At 39.1% G+C, this 19549-nt stretch overlaps 1 protein-coding gene across 1 annotated transcript in view; it reads right to left on the reverse strand.

Annotated features, from left to right (window-relative positions):
- The window catches only part of necab1 (N-terminal EF-hand calcium binding protein 1), a 52181-nt gene that overhangs the window by 14316 nt on the left and 18316 nt on the right, over positions 1 to 19549 (reverse strand). Inside the window, exons 6-8 of the mRNA XM_041808012.1 lie at positions 11056 to 11192; positions 2829 to 2950; positions 439 to 515 (exon numbers count right to left, since the gene is read on the reverse strand). Coding sequence (XP_041663946.1) covers positions 439 to 515; positions 2829 to 2950; positions 11056 to 11192 — 336 coding nt within the window. The remainder of the gene's footprint in view (positions 1 to 438; positions 516 to 2828; positions 2951 to 11055; positions 11193 to 19549) is intronic.

Consider the following 19549-nt stretch of genomic DNA (forward strand, 5'->3'; position numbering starts at 1 on the left):
TCAGGAGAAAAAATGTGACTGATAAGTTGAGGTTATAATTAGGATGAAATAAGGTCTCAGACCAGAATGAAGCAAATCAAAAATATGGGTCATAGCTTCAAACTGGTCAGACCTCAGTTTTCAAGTTTCCTCTGGGCCAAGGAAAAGTCTTATAATGTGTACATTTGAAACAGATTTTATGCTATATTCAACAAAAACAGATATCAGCTCAGAGTTGACTTTATACTGTCCATATGTCCGTGTGTTGAAACGTGGGAGGGTGTTTTAGAGTTAAGCTTGTTTGTTGGTGTGATTCTGAATCCACTTGCTATTATTTGTAGCTAATTTGGGAGAGTGAAGTAAAGACCAGATGGTTGAGATTGGGAGTGTCAGACAAAAATAAAAACAACAGAAGTTGAGAAGAGAAATAAAGGAGAGAAACGTAAAGAAAAAAGTTACCCTTTGCTCGAGGCGGTCGATAAGCTTCTGCAGTCTGTTAACCTGGATCATCCACTGGCTGTCTTCATCGTAAACACCTGTGGGAGAAGATAGATTTCAGACAAAAGCACTCAACAACAAAGGTGAGGGGATGAAAGGTGCTGCATACATCGACTGTATTTTAAACACACTTTCCTCCATTGATTTTTTTGAGCTGAATACTCAGAAATAGTGGCGGTGTTCCCAAAGGCATGTTAACATTTCCTTTTATGTGATGCAACGTAAGAGCAAGCCAATCAATAGGAATGCTTTGAGAGCTGCAATTGAAGTTTGTCGAGGCCCCGTGGTCGAGCCTCATATCTCCTAACAACCACAGGTGGTGTCATAATGGAGGTTTAAGAGAAAACTGTGCAAATAAAATAGTAAAATACAGGAATCTGTTGACCACGTTTAGAAGCACTCACACATTGAGGCTATTTTAACACACAAAATAGTGATGTTTACATGCTTAGAACTAACCGGAAGCTTCATCTGAGTCATACATTTTTAACTTGGACTCTTTTTGGTCGGGGAGGATTGCAGGAATTATATGTGTACAATCACATGTGTGATAAATATAACTGAACCAAAAGTAAGAGCATGCTCACTGGTGTTTCATTATACTTTCTTAAGCCCCTTTTTCCCATTTGGACCCTTGACATTTTCCAGATATTTTCAGGACATTCAACCCCTGATATTTTCAAAAACATTTCCTGCACAAATGCACCTCTCAGCTGGATTGTCTGAGTCAGATGCACTCTCACACTTCCAAATAAGCCATTTGGTTTAGGTGGAAGTGGGTAGTGCATGCTGGGGGAGAAAAGGGGGTCCAAAGTAAAGGTGGCAGTACCTTGGTAAATATCACTACAATGAGTTTGAGGATACTGCCACAAGAAAAATACAACAGTAGGAAACAAAACAGGTAACTGAGGTATGAATTAAGGAAAGCAAATAAGTGGAACTGTGCTTAACGTGGAGATCATTATCTGAAAGTTGCCTACAGTGAATACTCCAGACTATTACTTGCTGTGTTCCCACATTAGTTCACTCTGACTTCAAGTGGCCAAACTGGGGGCTCAGGGATGCCTGCAAAATCATGATGCATTATTAAGTAAATTTGTGATAACCATATTTATTTTAAACCTGAAAAATAACTGCTCTTATCAAAGCAGCAAAATAATAATGTTATTTATTTTTGCTGTAGCAAAACATAACTTTTTTCAAAATTTAATCCCCCTATACTTAAAACAGAATTTTTTTTTTTCATTGGTTATGTTAACACTGTGGATGGGCACAATAAACCAAACCATTAGGAAAGTAATGTCAGACACTATAAAATGCAGTAGAAGAAACTGATACAACTTTGAAAGAAATTGTTGTCTAAAAAGTCTAAATATGTTGGCCATGATTGATTTATAAAATCAATAAAAAGGTGAAACATCCAAGGGAGTAAATCCATTTTATTGGCACTGTATATCTCTCCTCTACCTAGTCTTCCCAACTTAGATTGCATGCTTTTACAGACAGGAAACAAGAGGCCAAGAGAGGTGATTAATACAGATTTTGATGGATGGTGTTGCTAAATCAGGTTTGCCCCCTGCAATATTTCAAAAATTCAGCCCCTGCAGCATGATCAACTGATGATTATAAAATTTGGTGGGCATATGTTTCATGCCAGGACCTTTAAAAATGCCTCTGAGACCTATGTCCTAAACCCAACAGGAAGTCCTCCATTTTGATTTTTGTTAAAAAGGAGGAAAAAGTACTGAGTTCTTGGGATTCTTCAAGTATATCTCTTTCAAGGAAATTTTATCCAATCAACATCCTTGGTTTGATGTAAGAACAGGAATCAAAGATAAAAAGTTTTTAAAATCTTGTACAAAGCTCAAAGGGCATGACAGCTTCTCAAACTTTAATATTTCACCAGGGCAAAGACAGTGGCTATTATACAAAGAAGCAGCGACAGTGCCAATAATACCTCCCAACTCTCCCTAAAAATTGGTTCTCAACAACCTAATATTGTCTTACACTATGGAAGGGATGAAAAACTTGTGTCAAAAAGACATTAGCAATAATAATCCTGCTCCAGACACTCTAGATTGTTTGAAAAATGTGAAAGGCCTTTAAATCATAGGTCTAGAAACACTTAAAATACACCAACGTGTATTGGCTTATGCCTTCTTCAGGGTGTGACACATGGAAGCTTGTTTACTCCATCTTTCATCTTGCTCTTGCTTTTACAACCAGTTGCAAACCCCTCACATAACACTGCACTCTGTATTCATTGATGAAACAGCTTTTTCATTTTGCTGCTGGTGGCTGCAACACAACAAAACTCAAACAGAGCACACCATGGCTCCGTGAACACAGACCTGAATTGACGAGACTGAGGAGCGGGTTGTTCGGGGAGAGGCTGCTGTTCCTCTGAAGCCTTCGATTGGATCGACGGCCAGACCACTGGATAGACAAAACCTCTGGCTTCAACGGGCCCTGTCTGGAGTCAGAACAGGAGAAATAATTATTCAGGCATCACAATGTTTTAATATTCTTTCTCTGAAAATTGCTGTGACTGTTCTCCTGCAGGCCACATGACATTACAGTTAAAAGCCTTGACCTTTTGTTCTGTGGTCTCTGTGGTGCACTGCAAACACCAAATAACACATCAGCTACAATACAGCAAATAGATTTAGTCAATGCTGATTCTCAAAACTGAAAATACACATTTACTTTAGTTGATTTCATTTTACAGCAGCAGAAGAGGAATTAAAATGTTTTTTTCTGAAGAAAAAATTAAAAGATGAGGGAAAAGAAGGACCATACAATTAAGATGTTTCAAGATTTGGCAGTTTTTCTTCCTGTTTATGCCCAAATGTTGTCTAAGCTGCTTCCACGGTGATGTTTTGTACTGAGCTGACAGTGATGATAATGTCAGTGACAAGGTACATGCAGCTGCAGGGTGACATCACCTAAGATTTATCTCAGTGCCGTCAACTTGTTTGGTCCTACATTTTGAGGAGACCTCAGGGCTTCCGTAGGGAGCTGAAGGCACACACTCCTTTATATTTGTGTGTTAATGTTTTTTAGGGCAAAGGCTCTTCCATCACTTTATGGACTTTAAGACTAGAATTTCATGTGCAGTATTACGTTTATTCCCATTCTCCAGTCTTGACTAGGGTTAAACTAAAAATACAGTGAAATTGGATAAGAAATTCTATTCAATTGTGTCAATCTTAATTCGGCACATTTGAGTCCAAAATCAAATATTTTATATCAACAGTCAGAAGTTGAAAGAGGCAGACTTTACCATTAGGCAAAGGTAGGCAATCCCTTGGGGCCTCAAACTGTAAGGGCTTAACACACCCTTTAAAAGTGCAAACTATGAAGTAAACCTGGTCATTTTATAGACTGTTAGAAAGAGAAAAATCTCAATCTCTTGCTTTTCTTGACCCACTTTTGCATCACTTAACAAATTTTCGCCACTTTTCACTATTCACAATATTATTCTTTATCTTCCTTAACCCATTCTTGCCATTTTGCTTTTTTACCCACAATTCCTTAGTCATATCTACCTACCTACCTACCTACCTACCTACCTATCTAGCTAGCTATCTATCTATCTCAATCCCTGATGTTAAACCATCCTAAGTCACTTCGCTAAATGAACGGCTGAACTGAGTGCAATAACAGCCTGTGATTGCGCAATAACTCACCTGGACTGATTTCTGGACTGCCTTTTGGGCCTGATCTTCTATGGATATTTATTACAGTTTTTCTCAGTCGCTTTGGTGCATTTCTCACATCAATGTTTACATTTGCACAAGAGTTAATGCATTTCTCAAAACTATTAGTACAAACTGCAAAACCTAGTTGATAACCTGCAAAACTATTTACACAGCCATTTGAAAACTACAGTAAAGTTACACATTACTGTATTTAGTGAGGTATCTGAGTACAAGACACTGAATATGTTCGTATGTTTCACATTTTTACTGCATATGCTCTTTGCAATTCTAATTTGTTCACAGCATTGTGCAAAAGAAAAAAAATACACCCTTATTTACAACAAACAAACTCATTTTGGTAGACCTGTGCACAAATGTAAACAAAATTGCAGTACATATTGGAACTGAACATACAACATACACAGTACTGTAAATCATTCATGCACATCCAGGTGTTCCTGTCTGTCTGGCCACATATTTTCATCTACATCACAGCGAATATCATCTCTTGCAATGCATCGAGGAAAGTATCTCCTTGAGTGGCGAATCCACCCTCTGCAGGAGGGTTCATGAGATTCAGCTCTGAGTGACTGTGGAGATGTGGCTTATCATTGGTTGCAACTAATGCTTCACACATCCCTTCTCATTAGAGAAAGCTGAGGTTTACCTGAGAGCAATTGATCAATTTAGGAGACATTTTCAGGAAAAAAAAGATTTAAAAAAAATGTGTAAAATTTGCTTGACAGATTTTGACAACTGGTTCTACATTTTTGTATGTAATGACTCAAGCAATGAAATGAGGACTATTTTATAGGGAATGACTATTCAGCATTCACAAGAATAGTTCATTTTGACTGACATGACATAAGCAAATGATAATGTTACAAAACAGCAGAGAGTTTTATGAAAGCAATTGATGCATGTCCAAAAGCATTTGCAATTTGTTGGAAGGAATGAGAAACTGCTACTATGATGTGCACAAATGACTAGATATTGTGGAGGTTGAACTAACTGTAGTGCAAATGTTAATAGTGATGTGAGAAATGCACCAAAGCGACTGAGAAAAACTGTAACTACTTCCCTAGCTCTATCACACTCTACTGTTTGTTTATATGTTGACTGTGGGTTTTTATATGAATGTTTTGTGTGGAATGAGCTGCACATGGTAATGTTTTTAACCCTCTATATACAGTAAGCATGACATTTGAACTGTGATGAACCAACCACAGGTGGCACAGAACAATGCGTTTAAATGGCACTGGTGCTGCCGACACAGTCAAAGCACTGTTCATCATGGTCACACCTGAATCCACTTACCTGGAGCATTTTAGCTCCAACAGCTTCAACCCTCTTAATTTAACATCTATGATGTTTCAGTCAGCCATTTTTTAACACCTTTAAACTTTTACTATAAGACTAAACTGACAAAAAAAGATGGAAAGGATTTTCATCTGACTGTTTTTAATTCTGTTGACCTCAGCTCTGTGATAACAACAACAACTGACATCTGGGCATCATGGTTACATTCCCCACTGACTGAAAATGAAAATATGTTAATATAAGCTTGATAATGTTTACTATAATCATCATCATTACATTTTTATAATCAGAGCCTGCTTTTGTAATGTTGAGCCCAGCAGAGATGAAGTCTTGACACTTCTCCATTTATGTAAAATCAATCAAAGCAGTTGAGCAGCGTACTTATGGTAATCTCTCTATCATTATTAGAACACAGATTCTACACACAGATTTGAATTTGAGGACCTGACTGCAATGGGATCTCTAACCATCCACGAAGAACTTTTTTTTGGTTTATGAACAAAGTAGAGATCAAATCAGTGTTCCCTTTAATAGCTGAAACATTTCCATGTATAAAACAGTCTCTAACTTTAAAACTATAAGCCTTGATTATTATGCTATTCTTCATTAGCTTATTCTGCTCGTTAAAAAAGTGGCTGGTGAAAAAAACTCAGTGGCTGGTAGATCTTTGAATCAAATAGTCCAATAGTGGCAGGCAGGTGAAAAAGTGAATTTCCAACCCTGGAGCACATACATACCAACAATCCTTCCCTCATGTTGACCGTCCTTTGTTGGCAATTTTTGGAAAAGTAGGTGGAACTGGCGATCATCCTAAACATCATGTTTTTTCAGTTTTGTTCCACAGTCACAGAGATCTTTTCTGGTAAAATCTTCAGTTTATCATACTTATAAAAGTATGGAAACATCCTGTCAGTGAAAGTGTGTGTGAAGGAGTGTATGAGTGTGTTAGTATCAGGATCAGACAACATCAGCTCTCCACTGTTACAGTCCAGATTCTGCACTGAGAGAACAGTCTCTGGATGTGATGGTGAGCATGCTCTGTATACACCATCATTGAACCTCACTGCCCAAAATCCAGATCGTATGTACCCCTTCCTCACAGCAGACTCTGCAAACACTCCCAGTGGCCCGGCTTTACTGTCTCTGACCTCCACGTCCCAGCTGTGAGTCCCTGAGTTAAAGCCCTCAGAGCCCAGGACAGAAAAGTAATAAGCAATCCTCTCTTGATTATCAGGAAGCTGCTGCTCATCTCTTCCTCTCACAGCAGTCAGATCATCAGACAGGTTGAGTCCTGGATATGCAGTGTTCGGGTCTAGAGTGACGGGCATGTAGGAGACACGTCCTTCATCTTGGTCCAGATCTTGAAGCCCAGGTTGCTGAGGTGTTTGGCCTGGTCTATCAGAGCTTCTGTGGGCAGCTGTGGCTCCTCCAGCAGGGGTTGCTGCTGGACTCGTCCCACTGCAACCTTGTAGTTGATCAGAAAGGAGACGTCTTGAGCTGTCAGCTCTTCTTCTGTGGATCTGATTGTGAAAGAGCTTCTATCTGTGCGCTCAGAGTCTCCATCTGCTCCTTCATCCTCTGCCTCTTCTGCACCTCTTCCTCCCTCAGTGCAAGCAGCCTGGCCTTCTCTTCCTCTGCTAGAAACTGATGAAGCTTCTTAAACTGTTCCTTGATCTGCCTTTCTGTGTCGGGCTTGGACCTTGATGTGAGCTTCTGTTTGATCAAACTTCACTTTAACATATTTCAGAGCCTCCAACTTCTCCTTCAAGGGCCGCAGAGTTTCCTCAAGTTTCTTCCTGTGTTGTTGAAAAGCTTCATTGATGGGTCTGATCATGTGTTTGGCGTGCTTTTCTGAATCTCTGCAGCTGTGACATACCGTCTCCTGGTGGTCTAGACAGAAGAATTTGAGCTTCTCATGATGCAGACTACAGAGATCCTCTGAAGCTCTTTGTTTTCTCTCCAGCAGAAAAGTCTCACACAGATTCTTTAAAGCAAAGTTAGGATTTGGATCCTTTGACAGTCTCCTCTTAAAGATGGGACACTCCTTGTCCTCCTTCTCCTTCCAGGAGTTCTCCACACACACTTTACAGAAGCTGTGGCTGCAGGACAGGATGGCAAGATCTTTAAAGATGTCCAGGCAGACTGGACAGCACAGATCGTCCTCTAACGTGGGTGCCATTTTTTCTTGAGTGAAGCCAGAGACGCTGCAGGCAAACAGGAAGCCACACCCCTTCCCTGAAAGTTCCTTTCACTTTGATTTCTTTTAAAGTCTGCTTCAGTCAGTGGATTAAAAAACTGTGATTCAGTCTGTCACATCTACGATATATCCCTCAAATATGAAGGTTTTAAATGCTCATTTCTGTGGAGAGAAGCAGCTTTACCCCTACATCTACAGTTAATATGCGTATATCCTTCATATATGGTGCAGGAACTGTGGCAGGTCCCTCTTGTTCTGCCACTAAGTCATCCTGTATTTAATGCTACATATCAACTTTAATTGCTAAAACTGTAAGAGACTGGTAATAGAGACTTTATCGTGTTCCCTCCACTGCCTTTATATCAAATGAGAACAGGGAAGGAGAGGCTCAGAGACTGTAGGAAAGAAGACCCATGAAATAAATGGCAGTATCTCTCTCCATCTCAAGCTGAATTCAAAGCGGCAAAATTAGCACAAATTTTGCAACTGGCGTCATCTATTGGGCAAAACAGAACAAATAACCAACAGGGAAATAATAGAACTAGATAATAGTGCTGTTGCAATGGAAAGCACAACCTCACAGCTGAAGCTCAGCAATGGCTCGCGTCACGCATTTTCCCCTGTAAAGTCCCTATTGTCCTCTTCACACATATTAAACTGACCACAGAAACCTGTTTAAAGCCACCAGAGAAACAGCCTTATTCTCCAGATGTTTCTGAGGACAGGGTGATTCCATTCAGAGGCACCAGGGGGATTTTTTTAAGAGCTTCAATTCTGAGATGATGGAGGACAAGGAGCTGCTCTGGGAGTGAGGGGCAGTCACACTTCCAAATGACACGAGAAGGAAAAAGAGAGTGAGGCATTCAGAGGGCATGAGAGGAGGAGAGGGAAAAATGAGAAACTCAGATGTCAAATATCTAATTCCATCATTTTTTACCTCTGAGAAAAAGGGTTAGATACTCTGTTAATGATTAGGACAGATAGAAAGGTCCTCCTAAATTTAAAAACATAAAACTGCAGAGGGCTTCATTCTGCAACAGAAGAGCATTAGATAAATGTTGAAGTATTTTGCAAAGATCTGGACAACAGAAGAGCATTAGATAAATGTTGAAGTATTTTGCAAAGATCTGGACAAACATAATCCGATAAGAAGGAGTAAGAGAATAATAGGAGCTGACTAGTAGAAAAAAACAGTGGACAGTGCCCATAAAAGATTCAATCCCTGGAATGTTTTACCCTTTCATTGATTTTACAAAATCAATTATGGAAAATAAAATCTGGCTTTTTTTTTTACAAAAAAATGTTAATGTCAAAGTGAAAACAAATTTCTACAGAGTAATGCCAATCAAATAAAAATATGTAATGTAAAGTAAGTGATTGTATAAATATTCACCCCTTTTAAAGGGGCTGACCTAATTTAACTATGCACTATTCGACTATGATTGATTTATAAAATCAACAAAAGTGTAAAACATCCAAGGAGGTGAAAACTTTTTAATACATTCTGTATTAGCTGCCAGCAGGACAAGCCAAGCAAAAGGCACTGCTTTTTCTATAAGGAGTTGTATGATAGGAAAAATGCTTTGGATGTTAACTACACTAGCAGTCTTCTATTGTATCGACCAAATAAGTTTTAGACTCTAAAGTGGTTTTGGTGTGCATACCTATGTGACACCGCTTCATTTATTACTCTGTCAAGACCTCACAATGAAAATACATATAGATTTTTCCTTACAAGTGGAAAATTGGCAGAGATTTGAAGCAAATCACAGTCCAGTTGCTGGAGCTGCAGCTCCAATTTGAAGTCAAGCAGGTGACGGGACATAAAAAGACCATGAGTCATCACCTGTCTTTAAATACACAAAAGACACATTACCTGCAGGGCTCGACCCACTTACACTCCCCACCACAGACAAACAAAGACAAGCACACACTGAATATCAAATCTTGTGAACTTCTTTTACCCTGTGAGTCATCATCACTAATGAATGGAGCACACCAGGGGCACGCCTGAAATCCCAATGCAGACGCAGACTAATCAAGCACTGCATGCCCGCCCAGATACACATTCACACAAAGACTGACGCTCAAGCACATGTAGCATCTGGTGCATCAGATGCAATAATCAACACTCATTCTCAACAACCAGAAATGCCAGTGGATCAGGGCTTATAATCATGAATCAAGTATACAGTTACCTTATAACAGTGAGAAAAGCTAAGATCATGGCAGCATTTTTAGCAACACCATTGCATGGTCTATTTTATTTTGATTAAAGAAAAACTGGAAAAAAATTGACATGCTTTTGTTTAACCTTTTTCTTGAAGTTCCAATAAAACCTTTAACCTAGCAGCTTAGATGCAAGATGCAAACTAGTGTTTCTGTAATTTGGCATTGTAAGCATGTACTTATTATTGTTATCTTCATTCAAGATGCAGTTTTTTTGCATCAATTTTCCACATAAAGCTCTTTAAGGGTGCAATTTTCCCCTCTTAGAATTCACAGAAGATCTGTTTCCTGCCCGTTTTTGGCCAATCACGACACAGCATATTGGCATCAAACTCATATAGGTGATAAGTACTAGTCTCGCTGTGAGAGGGCTAAAATGTTCAATTCATTTTGGAAGGATATCTTTACAAGAATATGTTAATTTGATTAAAATGTTGATTTATTTCTCTTTATTTCAATCTTTGGCCCCCGCAACTTCGGTCAGGAAAAAGCTGATGACCCCTGCCATAGAAGCATCCCAAGTCTCTTAAATTATATCCATGTGTCTCCCGTTGTGTCTTATACTGTGCTTGCTTCTTCTCTCTACACAAGGAAACAAAGAGGAGAAGAAAGGAAGGATAGGGTGCAAGAGACATTCTTTATGATTGTGAGGCGATGCAGTTTGTGGCGCTGTCTTCACAAATGGTGACTGATATCCAATAATATTCAGCAAAGAGATTTCTGGAGAGCCTGCTCTCATGTGTCCCTGCTCATGGGTCCACAGATCTCTGTCCTCTCATCAATTCTCTGAGACTTGAGATGCAGCCCTTCCATGTTGTCGTTCTGGCAGGAGAAACTGTCCTGGACTCCAGAGTATAAATAGAAATTAAAAACAATTGCCGTGTGTGGATAAAAGCTCTGTTACAAAGATGGACAGCAATTACAGAATAAAGCCTGAGCTGTATCACAGCACTCTGTTTAAATGCAGAACTCCACTTAAAGATGAAGGATGTATAATTAGTGTGTGTGTGGATTGGACAACACTGAGATGTACTGTGGGAGGTGTAATTATGGCTGCTCTAGTACAAAACAATTTGCGAAAGCTTTAGTGACTTCATGCGTGTGTTTGTCTAAGAAAAAATGTGCTCTTACTTCTCCTGTCGAGTCTGCTCCGCAGTGGTTTCCATGGCACACTCAAGTGAGCTTTGAAGCGAATGAAGCTGATTGGTTGTCTCCTTTAGCAGGAAACGGGTCACAAACTGCTCCAGGTGGGTGGACTCCTGATAATCCTGTCAATTAGGACGAGGCGTGAAGGAGAAGGAGGATGAGGGGGTTGACAGGGGGGTTAGTGTAGGAGGAAGAAAGGAGAAAGGGTTTTAGAACAAGTTAAGTGGTGACAAGTCCCACATGCCATTCAAGAGTCACTCAGTGTCCAGACAGCCAGCGCTAATTAAACCATGCCAACGTGATCATTCATTTAGAAAAATATTACATAAGAACACTGCTGGAAGAGTGGGAAGAAGATGTACAATCCTGTATTCCCACTCATCATCTCTTCTCTGCTTCTTTTCAACTAATTACAAGCATACATGAATACTTACACCTTGTAGATTAGATTGATTAAAAGATTTATCCTTAAGGAAATTCTTCGGACACATTGCTCTGATGCTACGCTCCAAAAAAAAAAAAAAAAATTGTATCATTATTAGTTACTAAATGGATGAGGGTGAATTCAAAGGCCCTATACCTTAAAAAGGACATGTAATGACAATAAGAACATGATACAGTGATATGCAGCTTTTTCAACCAATATTCAATTAAACAAGACAAGATATTTAATGTTCAAACTGATCAATTTATCATGTGCTTTTTCAGTATTCACAGGATTTAATGCCTGAAGTTTGTTCTTATTTCCATTTGTTGCACTTGGTGTCTAAGCTTAAATCAAAAGTGAAAAAGGTGTTTGATTTTTACATAAAAAGGTTAATCGAGAAATCATGAAGCAAGGAAGATTAAAAAGAAATCCCTACTGAAACAATCAGTGCAACAGAGCTGTCCATTTCTGATAATCATGAAAAGACCAAAAGATGATGGATCCCATGTTTCCCTTCATTCCACAGATACGCTTCTTCAAAAATAAAATCCTCTTTAGCTCTTAAATGCTCGTCTTTATTACGTTTCTCCACTTTACAACACATGAATAAATATAGTCTAAACTTTTTTTGATGAAGCTTGAAATACATTTACAGCACTCAGGTGATCCCTATTTCATTTATGTGAGACCACTAGCACCAATTGGCCTGGCCTCTTTATGTATCTTTATGCAGTCACTTATTTTACCTTAGATATTTTTATTTAGATGACATTACTTTGTAGAAATCTGTTTCTGCTTTGACATGAAAGAGTTTTTTGTTTTGTATTTTTTTCAAATAAGCCAAATTATATTGACAATGATTGATAAAATTAAGAAAATGGGAAAACATCCAAAAGTGTGAATATGTTTTATAGGCACTGTATATTTCATTGTTGAGTTTGATATTTTTTCTAGGTCAGTGATTAAAAAGATTTGTCAAAGAACATTAAAGAAAGCACTTTCACTCCAAACGCGTACTTTTTCTGCTGTTTCACATGCATTTACAGGCTTAGGTACCATTTGTCATTTTGTATCTCAAGGCTACATTTATTTCCTGCAGCTGTTGTTTTGGTTCAGAAGTCTGATGTAAAATAAATCACAGTAAACGACATGTTGGAGAGGCATCATTTGCCGTGCCTGCATGGACCGGAGCAGAGATGGAGGGCTGAGTGTTGTTATTCTCGATCTAATCAGAGGGGAGTGAGTGATGCTCAGCACAACAGGGTTTGCTGTTTGCACACTGCACCTGCTCCCGCGGACGCTTTGTACACTCGACCAACAATGAGGGTCCAAGGGGAGTAGCTAATGCAAGTCAGACAGGGGGATGATGAGCACATGAACAGTAATGGATGTAGAGAAAGGTATGTGTGACAATACAGGGGCAATTAAGATCTGATGATAACTGCCGTAAAAGTGTTTGTAGTATTGAATCAGGAGTCGTATTTTAGATTGAGAGGGAGAAAAGACACACATTAACTATGAGTATGTTTAGCATAATTCTTCCCATGAGAGAGAGCTGAACTGTCAGCAGCTCCTGAAGCAGATCATTAGTCTCAGTTCCTCCCCTCAGCCCTCTCCTGCAGCATATCGGAGCTACAATGAACAGTGTGTCATTAAAAATCAGATTTAACAACCTAAACTCTGTGTTCCACCATAGCAAAACCAGAATTATCTCAGGGATTTTTGCTGTGTAAAAGGTGGATTTTCAAACTTCCTAAGTCTAAGTGGACTCAGATTGTTTGAGCTCACACACGAACATGAATGAGTCACGACATAAAGGTCACCCTCCTCTCGACCATCTGAGTATAGATAACCACCTGGGATCTGCACCTGTGAGAGTATGAGTGTCTACCTATAATGTTAAACAGCTTAAGGTCTGCCTAAATTATCTCCATTTCCATTTAACTATCCACTGTCAGCAGTGCAAAAGGTGCAGTTATTGCTGCATTGGTTTTTGAGTTTGTGCACTGCAGGAAGAAATGACACCAAGAAAAAAACCGAGGAGTTTTTCGCATCCTGAGAGCACATTATTAACAATATTAAAAATATAGCCCATTATAGCCCTTATAGTAAAGGTTGGCAGTACTTTTAGGCACGGCAGAGTCATGATATAAGCAAGCAGCAACAAGAGGCCGGTACAATTATGGCAGAAGACATAAGCATGGATGCTGCTAAAGCCCCAGTTTTATCAGAACTTGACGACATTTCTTCATTAAAAGAAGAAAAAAGAACAGCAGTGAGTTGTTTTCTTTTCAAAAACGACTAAAGTCGTGTACTGACATGTCTATAGTCGCCATGGTTCATGCTTTTCATTGGTAGCTGCGCACGCACACTTTGGTCGCGACTATGTCACTTGTTTGTTGCTCTGATTGGCCCGTAAAGATGTGACAGACAGAACATTCGTCCAATCACACCCCAAGTTTTTTTCAAATCCTTTTCCCTTTCCCAAATGCTTAGTATTGAAGGTTTTCCAGATGTATGTGTGAAACTAATCCATCTGGCGTGTCAGGTTAACTAAGATCCAATTTGCATAATAATTTGGATCACGGTGCAGGAATGCAAACAGGCCACATGACACAACATGGACATGACACATGGGGTTTGCAAGGGGTGCTGCATGAAAATAAAATACTGTGGTAATATGATAGGCTGCACAGGGGTTAGCGCTGTTGCGTTACAGCAAGAAGGTTCCTGGTTCACTTCCCAGTCAGGGCCTTTTTGTGTGGAGTTTGCATGTTAGAACGGGATAAGCGGTATAGAAAATGGATGGATGGCAATACACTAAAAATGAAGGTAAGGCTAAACAGTTGAAACAATTGTATAGATAGCAAGATATATATTACATTATATGGTATCACAATACTCCGTATATCACGAAATGTTTAAAACCATAATAATATTGAATTGCAGCACAAGTATCATGATAATATTGCATCGTAGAGATCCCCACCCTTACACTAGTTACATCTGAATGCTAAAAGGTTCATCTATTTAGTAACATTTACTCATTTCTAAATGGTGTCATGTGGTGTAACCTTTTCAATCATTTGAAGTGCCACATTATCTCCATTTAATGGACAAACTTTAAATCAGACTGATTTTAAACTTAGAGAAAGCTGCTTAACTGGTGCACTTAGCATATGTTTAACTGTGCCAACAGTAATTTTTCTCAATATTTCTATGAGTAGAAAGGAACAAATATGATAAAGTAAGTCTATCAGCAGGTATAAATACCTAACAAGATAGGTTTAAAATCAGTGCAGATGGAGGTTGTATGGAAAAGCTGTAAATAGCTTTGGCATGAATGCCTGTGTGAATAAAAGGCTCTTACGCATACGTTGCCCATTCCTGGCACTGATTTACATGTAAAACAGCATTTCAGCACCCAATCACTTTTGTATGGATTTCTGATGTGTGACAAGAAAGTGCATGCATGAATCGGTTTATAAGTTCACACACACTAAAGTAACACCTCCCAAAAGTGCACACATGCATGCCTCTCTGCCCCCTCAGACACGTCTGCAGCCAGAGACCACCCACTCAAATACGTACACAGCTGAACAGAGATGGCTGAGCTTTGGTGTGTGACTAACGCAGCATCTGCTCTCTTCCTCTCTCAGCTAAAATTCGCTAACAGTTACAGAAATATAGGTTATATCTCTCTTTTCATGCGTTATGACTCATCTCATTTATGGCGTCACAACTTCTTTGTAGAAGAAACTAGAACTACTGCTAGGTAAATAGGCCACCAAAATGTAGGGCTGGGGTGGTTTTTGAAGTTTGACTGGTGGAATCTTATTGCTTTAATGGAGCATGTGTATAGGGTCAAATTGAAAACTAAAATAATGACTTCTGTTGTCCTAAATCTATTCAGTGAGGCCTCAAGTCCAAGATTTAAGGAAACAGTAACCTTGAACTTTGATTTTCAAAATGTAATCAGTTCATCCTTTAGTTTGAGTGGACATTTATGCAAAGTTTAAGACTCTTGAGGTATTGCATTTACAAACAGGGGGTAAACATGAGGCCTAATGACCTACATATTCAATCATAATCACCAAGGTCTAATATATTCATCTGTAAGTCAAAAAGGATTTTGTGCAAAGTTTTAAGTAAATCCCTCAAGTGTTTTTGACTAGGATGGACAGACAGACAAACAACCTGAAAACATGATGTCTCTGGCCTCAGTCAACGCAGAGGCATGAAAACTATAAATAAGACTTCAAGGAGTAAACACTTTAGATAAAAACTGCTCAGGGAGACATCAGCTGTGTTGTGATTTGATTTTAGATTTATTGCCTTCTTTACTTAACAGGTTTGTTTTGTTTTTGGGGAACATTGCGTTTTCATTCCAGCTCAAAAAGCTCTTTGTGCTAAAAGTCCATCAGGGGAAACCATGATGAGGGTTTCTGATGGAGAAGGGGATTTATGAGACTGACTGCTGTGAAATTTAAAAACCTGTTTCTATTTTTCATGCAATGAAAAGACGTACAACGTTTTTGATGTCTAGATAAAGGAAATATTGCCTCTTAAGAATAACAAAATCCAGGATTATGGTCCCATATGGACATTTTTTCCTAATATGTAACATTCTGAATACTGATGAAAATCAAACATAGCATATGTCAATAGAGTAAGGAGTAACCATCCTCCTAAAGAGAGTGAAGTTAAAGTCTGCAGGTTTGTTGTTCTCAGCCCTATGTTCACACTTACAAGGATGGTGTGTCCTCTAGATTATGTTTTACTTAGAAGCTCAAATACCTTTTCAAAAGATAATATTTGGGGCTTTTGGGTTTGTTCTCGAAAGGACAACTGAAGAGAGATGGGAAATATGGAGAGAGAGAGAGAGAGAGAGAGAGAGAGAGAGAGAGAATAGCAAAAGACATAACCACGGCATTAAGGACTGTAGCCTCTATATATGGGCGCCTGCTCAACGTTCATCTGAGACTACATTATCTCAGAATGCCAAAACTTGGAAAAAAAAAAAAAAAGGATTAAACTTCCATTTAAGTTTAGGGTAAGGGTTAAAATAAGGGTCAGGACCATAGACTGTAAATAGAATTGGACAAACCCTGTGTGATGTCAACCGTCTGCTTACAATCGGCGGACTCAAACTGCTTATGAAGCCAGCTTCTATATTGAAAATGTGGTCTCAACCGAACTTTGGATCAACCTAACAGCCCGCCCACTAAGCTCAACTTCCTGTCAGCTAGATAGCTAGCATTCTGGTTGACAGAAACATAGCTTCTGCCTGTCGAACTATCTAGCAATCAAATGAGACGCCAGTCAGTCCGCAGTGAGGTTTTTCCTAAATATAATCAAAACCATTGTGGTACAAAAAAATTCATCCCCCATACAGTGAGAGCACATGAAGACATTAGCTAATGAGACCCGTTTGGTTTCTTGAACCAGGCTGTGAACCAGTTTATTTCTAGCGTAAAAACAGACGGGAATTCTGGTGTTCCTGCAGCCAGCCTCATGCTGACTCGCTGTATTGCAATTTTTTTGCACTTCTGCATTGGCTTCATTTTTCAGGACCAGAGGTTGCCGCTTGGTCAGGACACCAAAAGTTAAAAGCCTGACCTACAAAACCTGACTACAAAATGTCTACTGACACAAAAGTGTACTCATTCTCCATGACAACATTGTAATGCAGCAAAAGAAGCCTATGTAGCTCCATTACCTGCATATGTTATGTAAATAACAGGCCTACAAAGATATCATAAATACATAGTTTATGTAGCACAGTTAGCTACATAAGCTATGTAGATATCAGAGCTGCATAGACAATGTAGAGACATAGTTTATGTAGCTCTGTTAGCTGAGTAAGCTATGTAGGTATTAGAGCTACATAGACAATGTAGAGACATCGTTTATGTAGCTCAGTTAGCTACATAAGCTAATTAGATATCAGACAACATAGACAATGTAGAGACATAGTTTAAGTAGCTCTGTTAGCTGAGTAAGCTATGTAGATATTAGAGCTACATAGACAATGTAGAGACAGTTTATGTAGTTCCATTAGCTGAGTAAGCTATGTAGATATCAGAGCTACATAGACAATGTAGAGACAGTTTATGTAGCTCCATTAGCTGAGTAAGCTTCGTAGAAAATGGACCTCTTTAGCTAGTGTAGCTATGTAGCTTACATGGCTAAAGCTAAGCTCACAAAGCAGCTATGTAAGATATGTATCTACATTATCTAGGTAGCTATGTTTGCTACTGATGTGTTAGCTTTTGCTGGGTTAGTGTTATCTACATTAACTAAAGCTAACTTAGACACATTAGCTTATGTAGTACCATTATGTAGCTATCATAGCTATGCTAGCTTTAGCTAGAGCCTTCCAAGCTAAAGCAAGCCAACATTTGTGTAACTACATCTAAAATTTGTCTTTACATAATTTAATACTGGATTAGATTTATGACAGTTTGTGATGGATGAAGGAGGTGTGTCCAAAATAACTTGTTTGGGCCTAAAAACTGCCATGAAAGTTACATTTTTAGCCTAAATTATAAAAAAGAAAGGAACTTCTTTGGTGTTCAACAGTGTTCTTTTGGTTTAAAACCTCTTTCTTTCAGAAAAGCTATCTCAAGCAAAGCAGTATCTTTTAATTCTACCTCATTTATTTAAAATCATGTTCTTTTTAATCTTTTGGAGTGATCTACTGTATGATAATATTTGGCTGTCTTTTTCTCTCTTATTTTTGCACAAACATCACTAGACTGAAATCTTGATCTCCAGTTGTGATTTATCTTTGTCAGCACAGATTTTAGCTGCTGATGTTGGACGTCATCGTGTGTTACCTCAGTCTACGCTCATGAAAATACTCCCACTGACAACTGCACAGCATGACAACTGCAGAGCATGATTCCCACACTTGTTTTTTTTCTGAAGGAGCCAACATGAGACATGTCTGCTTCAGTGCAGATCAGAGGGACGGTTTGAGCTTTACAGTGTGAGCCATTCATGTCAGAAGAGATAGTAGAGAAATAGAGAGAGAGGAAAATAAAGCCACTTATTGTTAAGTAATTTTCCTGTTTCTTTCATCATTCCTCCTTTGTTATAAGGCCCTTTAAGATGATTTACCTTAATCTCTGTCTGTTTAAAAAGAAAGAGTGTACCACATACAGCATACTGAGACAATTATAGCAACCAAAACAAACCAGAAGAGAGATCTTAAAGATTCCTTGCTAGTGTTCCCCTCTGTCTGGGAACACTTTGGTTTTCCAGAATTAGTTCCATTGGCTACGAGCTCGTAAGAGTGAGTGACAGAGCCAAACAATGGAGTCTGTAGAAATATGCTGACGAGGAAATGTCTTTGGATGCGATGATACACCTCATTTGCCAGAATCTGCCACACCTGTTGCAGGAATGGGAGGTAATGGTCAGAAATCCAGCAGGATTAAGAAAAGAGTCCTGTGCAGGGCTCTGGTTATTCTGAACCATAAAGCAAAGTGTTCAATATCAGTCATCTTCACCGAAGCCTCCTAAACAGCCAGAAACTGTTAGATGTTTATTTCTAAGTTACTTAACGTGGAAAAAGGAAGGAGTTTAATGTGGAAGTATAAAACTGGAACTACTCGGTTTAAAAAGTACATTTAAAAATGCAACAAATATCAATATTAAAACAAAACTAAAAAGGGTTTTTGAAAGGTTGCAGTTGGGTGATCCACAATCAGAGGAAAGGTCAGGTAGAGATGTCGGCTAGGATCACTGGTTTGCGAACCAGTTTCCCTTTTGATCCGTCTCATGGAGGAACAACGCTCCAGTGTGAAACAGCAGGTCCGATCCCAGCAGGAAAACGAAGTGAGTCAAGTCAAAGAGCTGGAGGAGAAGCTGAGGCAGGAGATCGCTGAGTTGAAGAGGAAAGACTGTGAGCTGCAGACACTGTCACAAACACATGATCACAATCAGTTTCTACACGACCACCCCTCACTGTCAGCGCTCAGCCAACCTACAAGCTCATCCAGCATCTATATCTGTCCTCTGTGGTACTTTGGAGCCATGACAGCGGCT

The sequence above is a fragment of the Cheilinus undulatus genome, linkage group 16 (genome assembly GCF_018320785.1).
Source record: "Cheilinus undulatus linkage group 16, ASM1832078v1, whole genome shotgun sequence".
Taxonomy (NCBI): domain Eukaryota; kingdom Metazoa; phylum Chordata; class Actinopteri; order Labriformes; family Labridae; genus Cheilinus; species Cheilinus undulatus.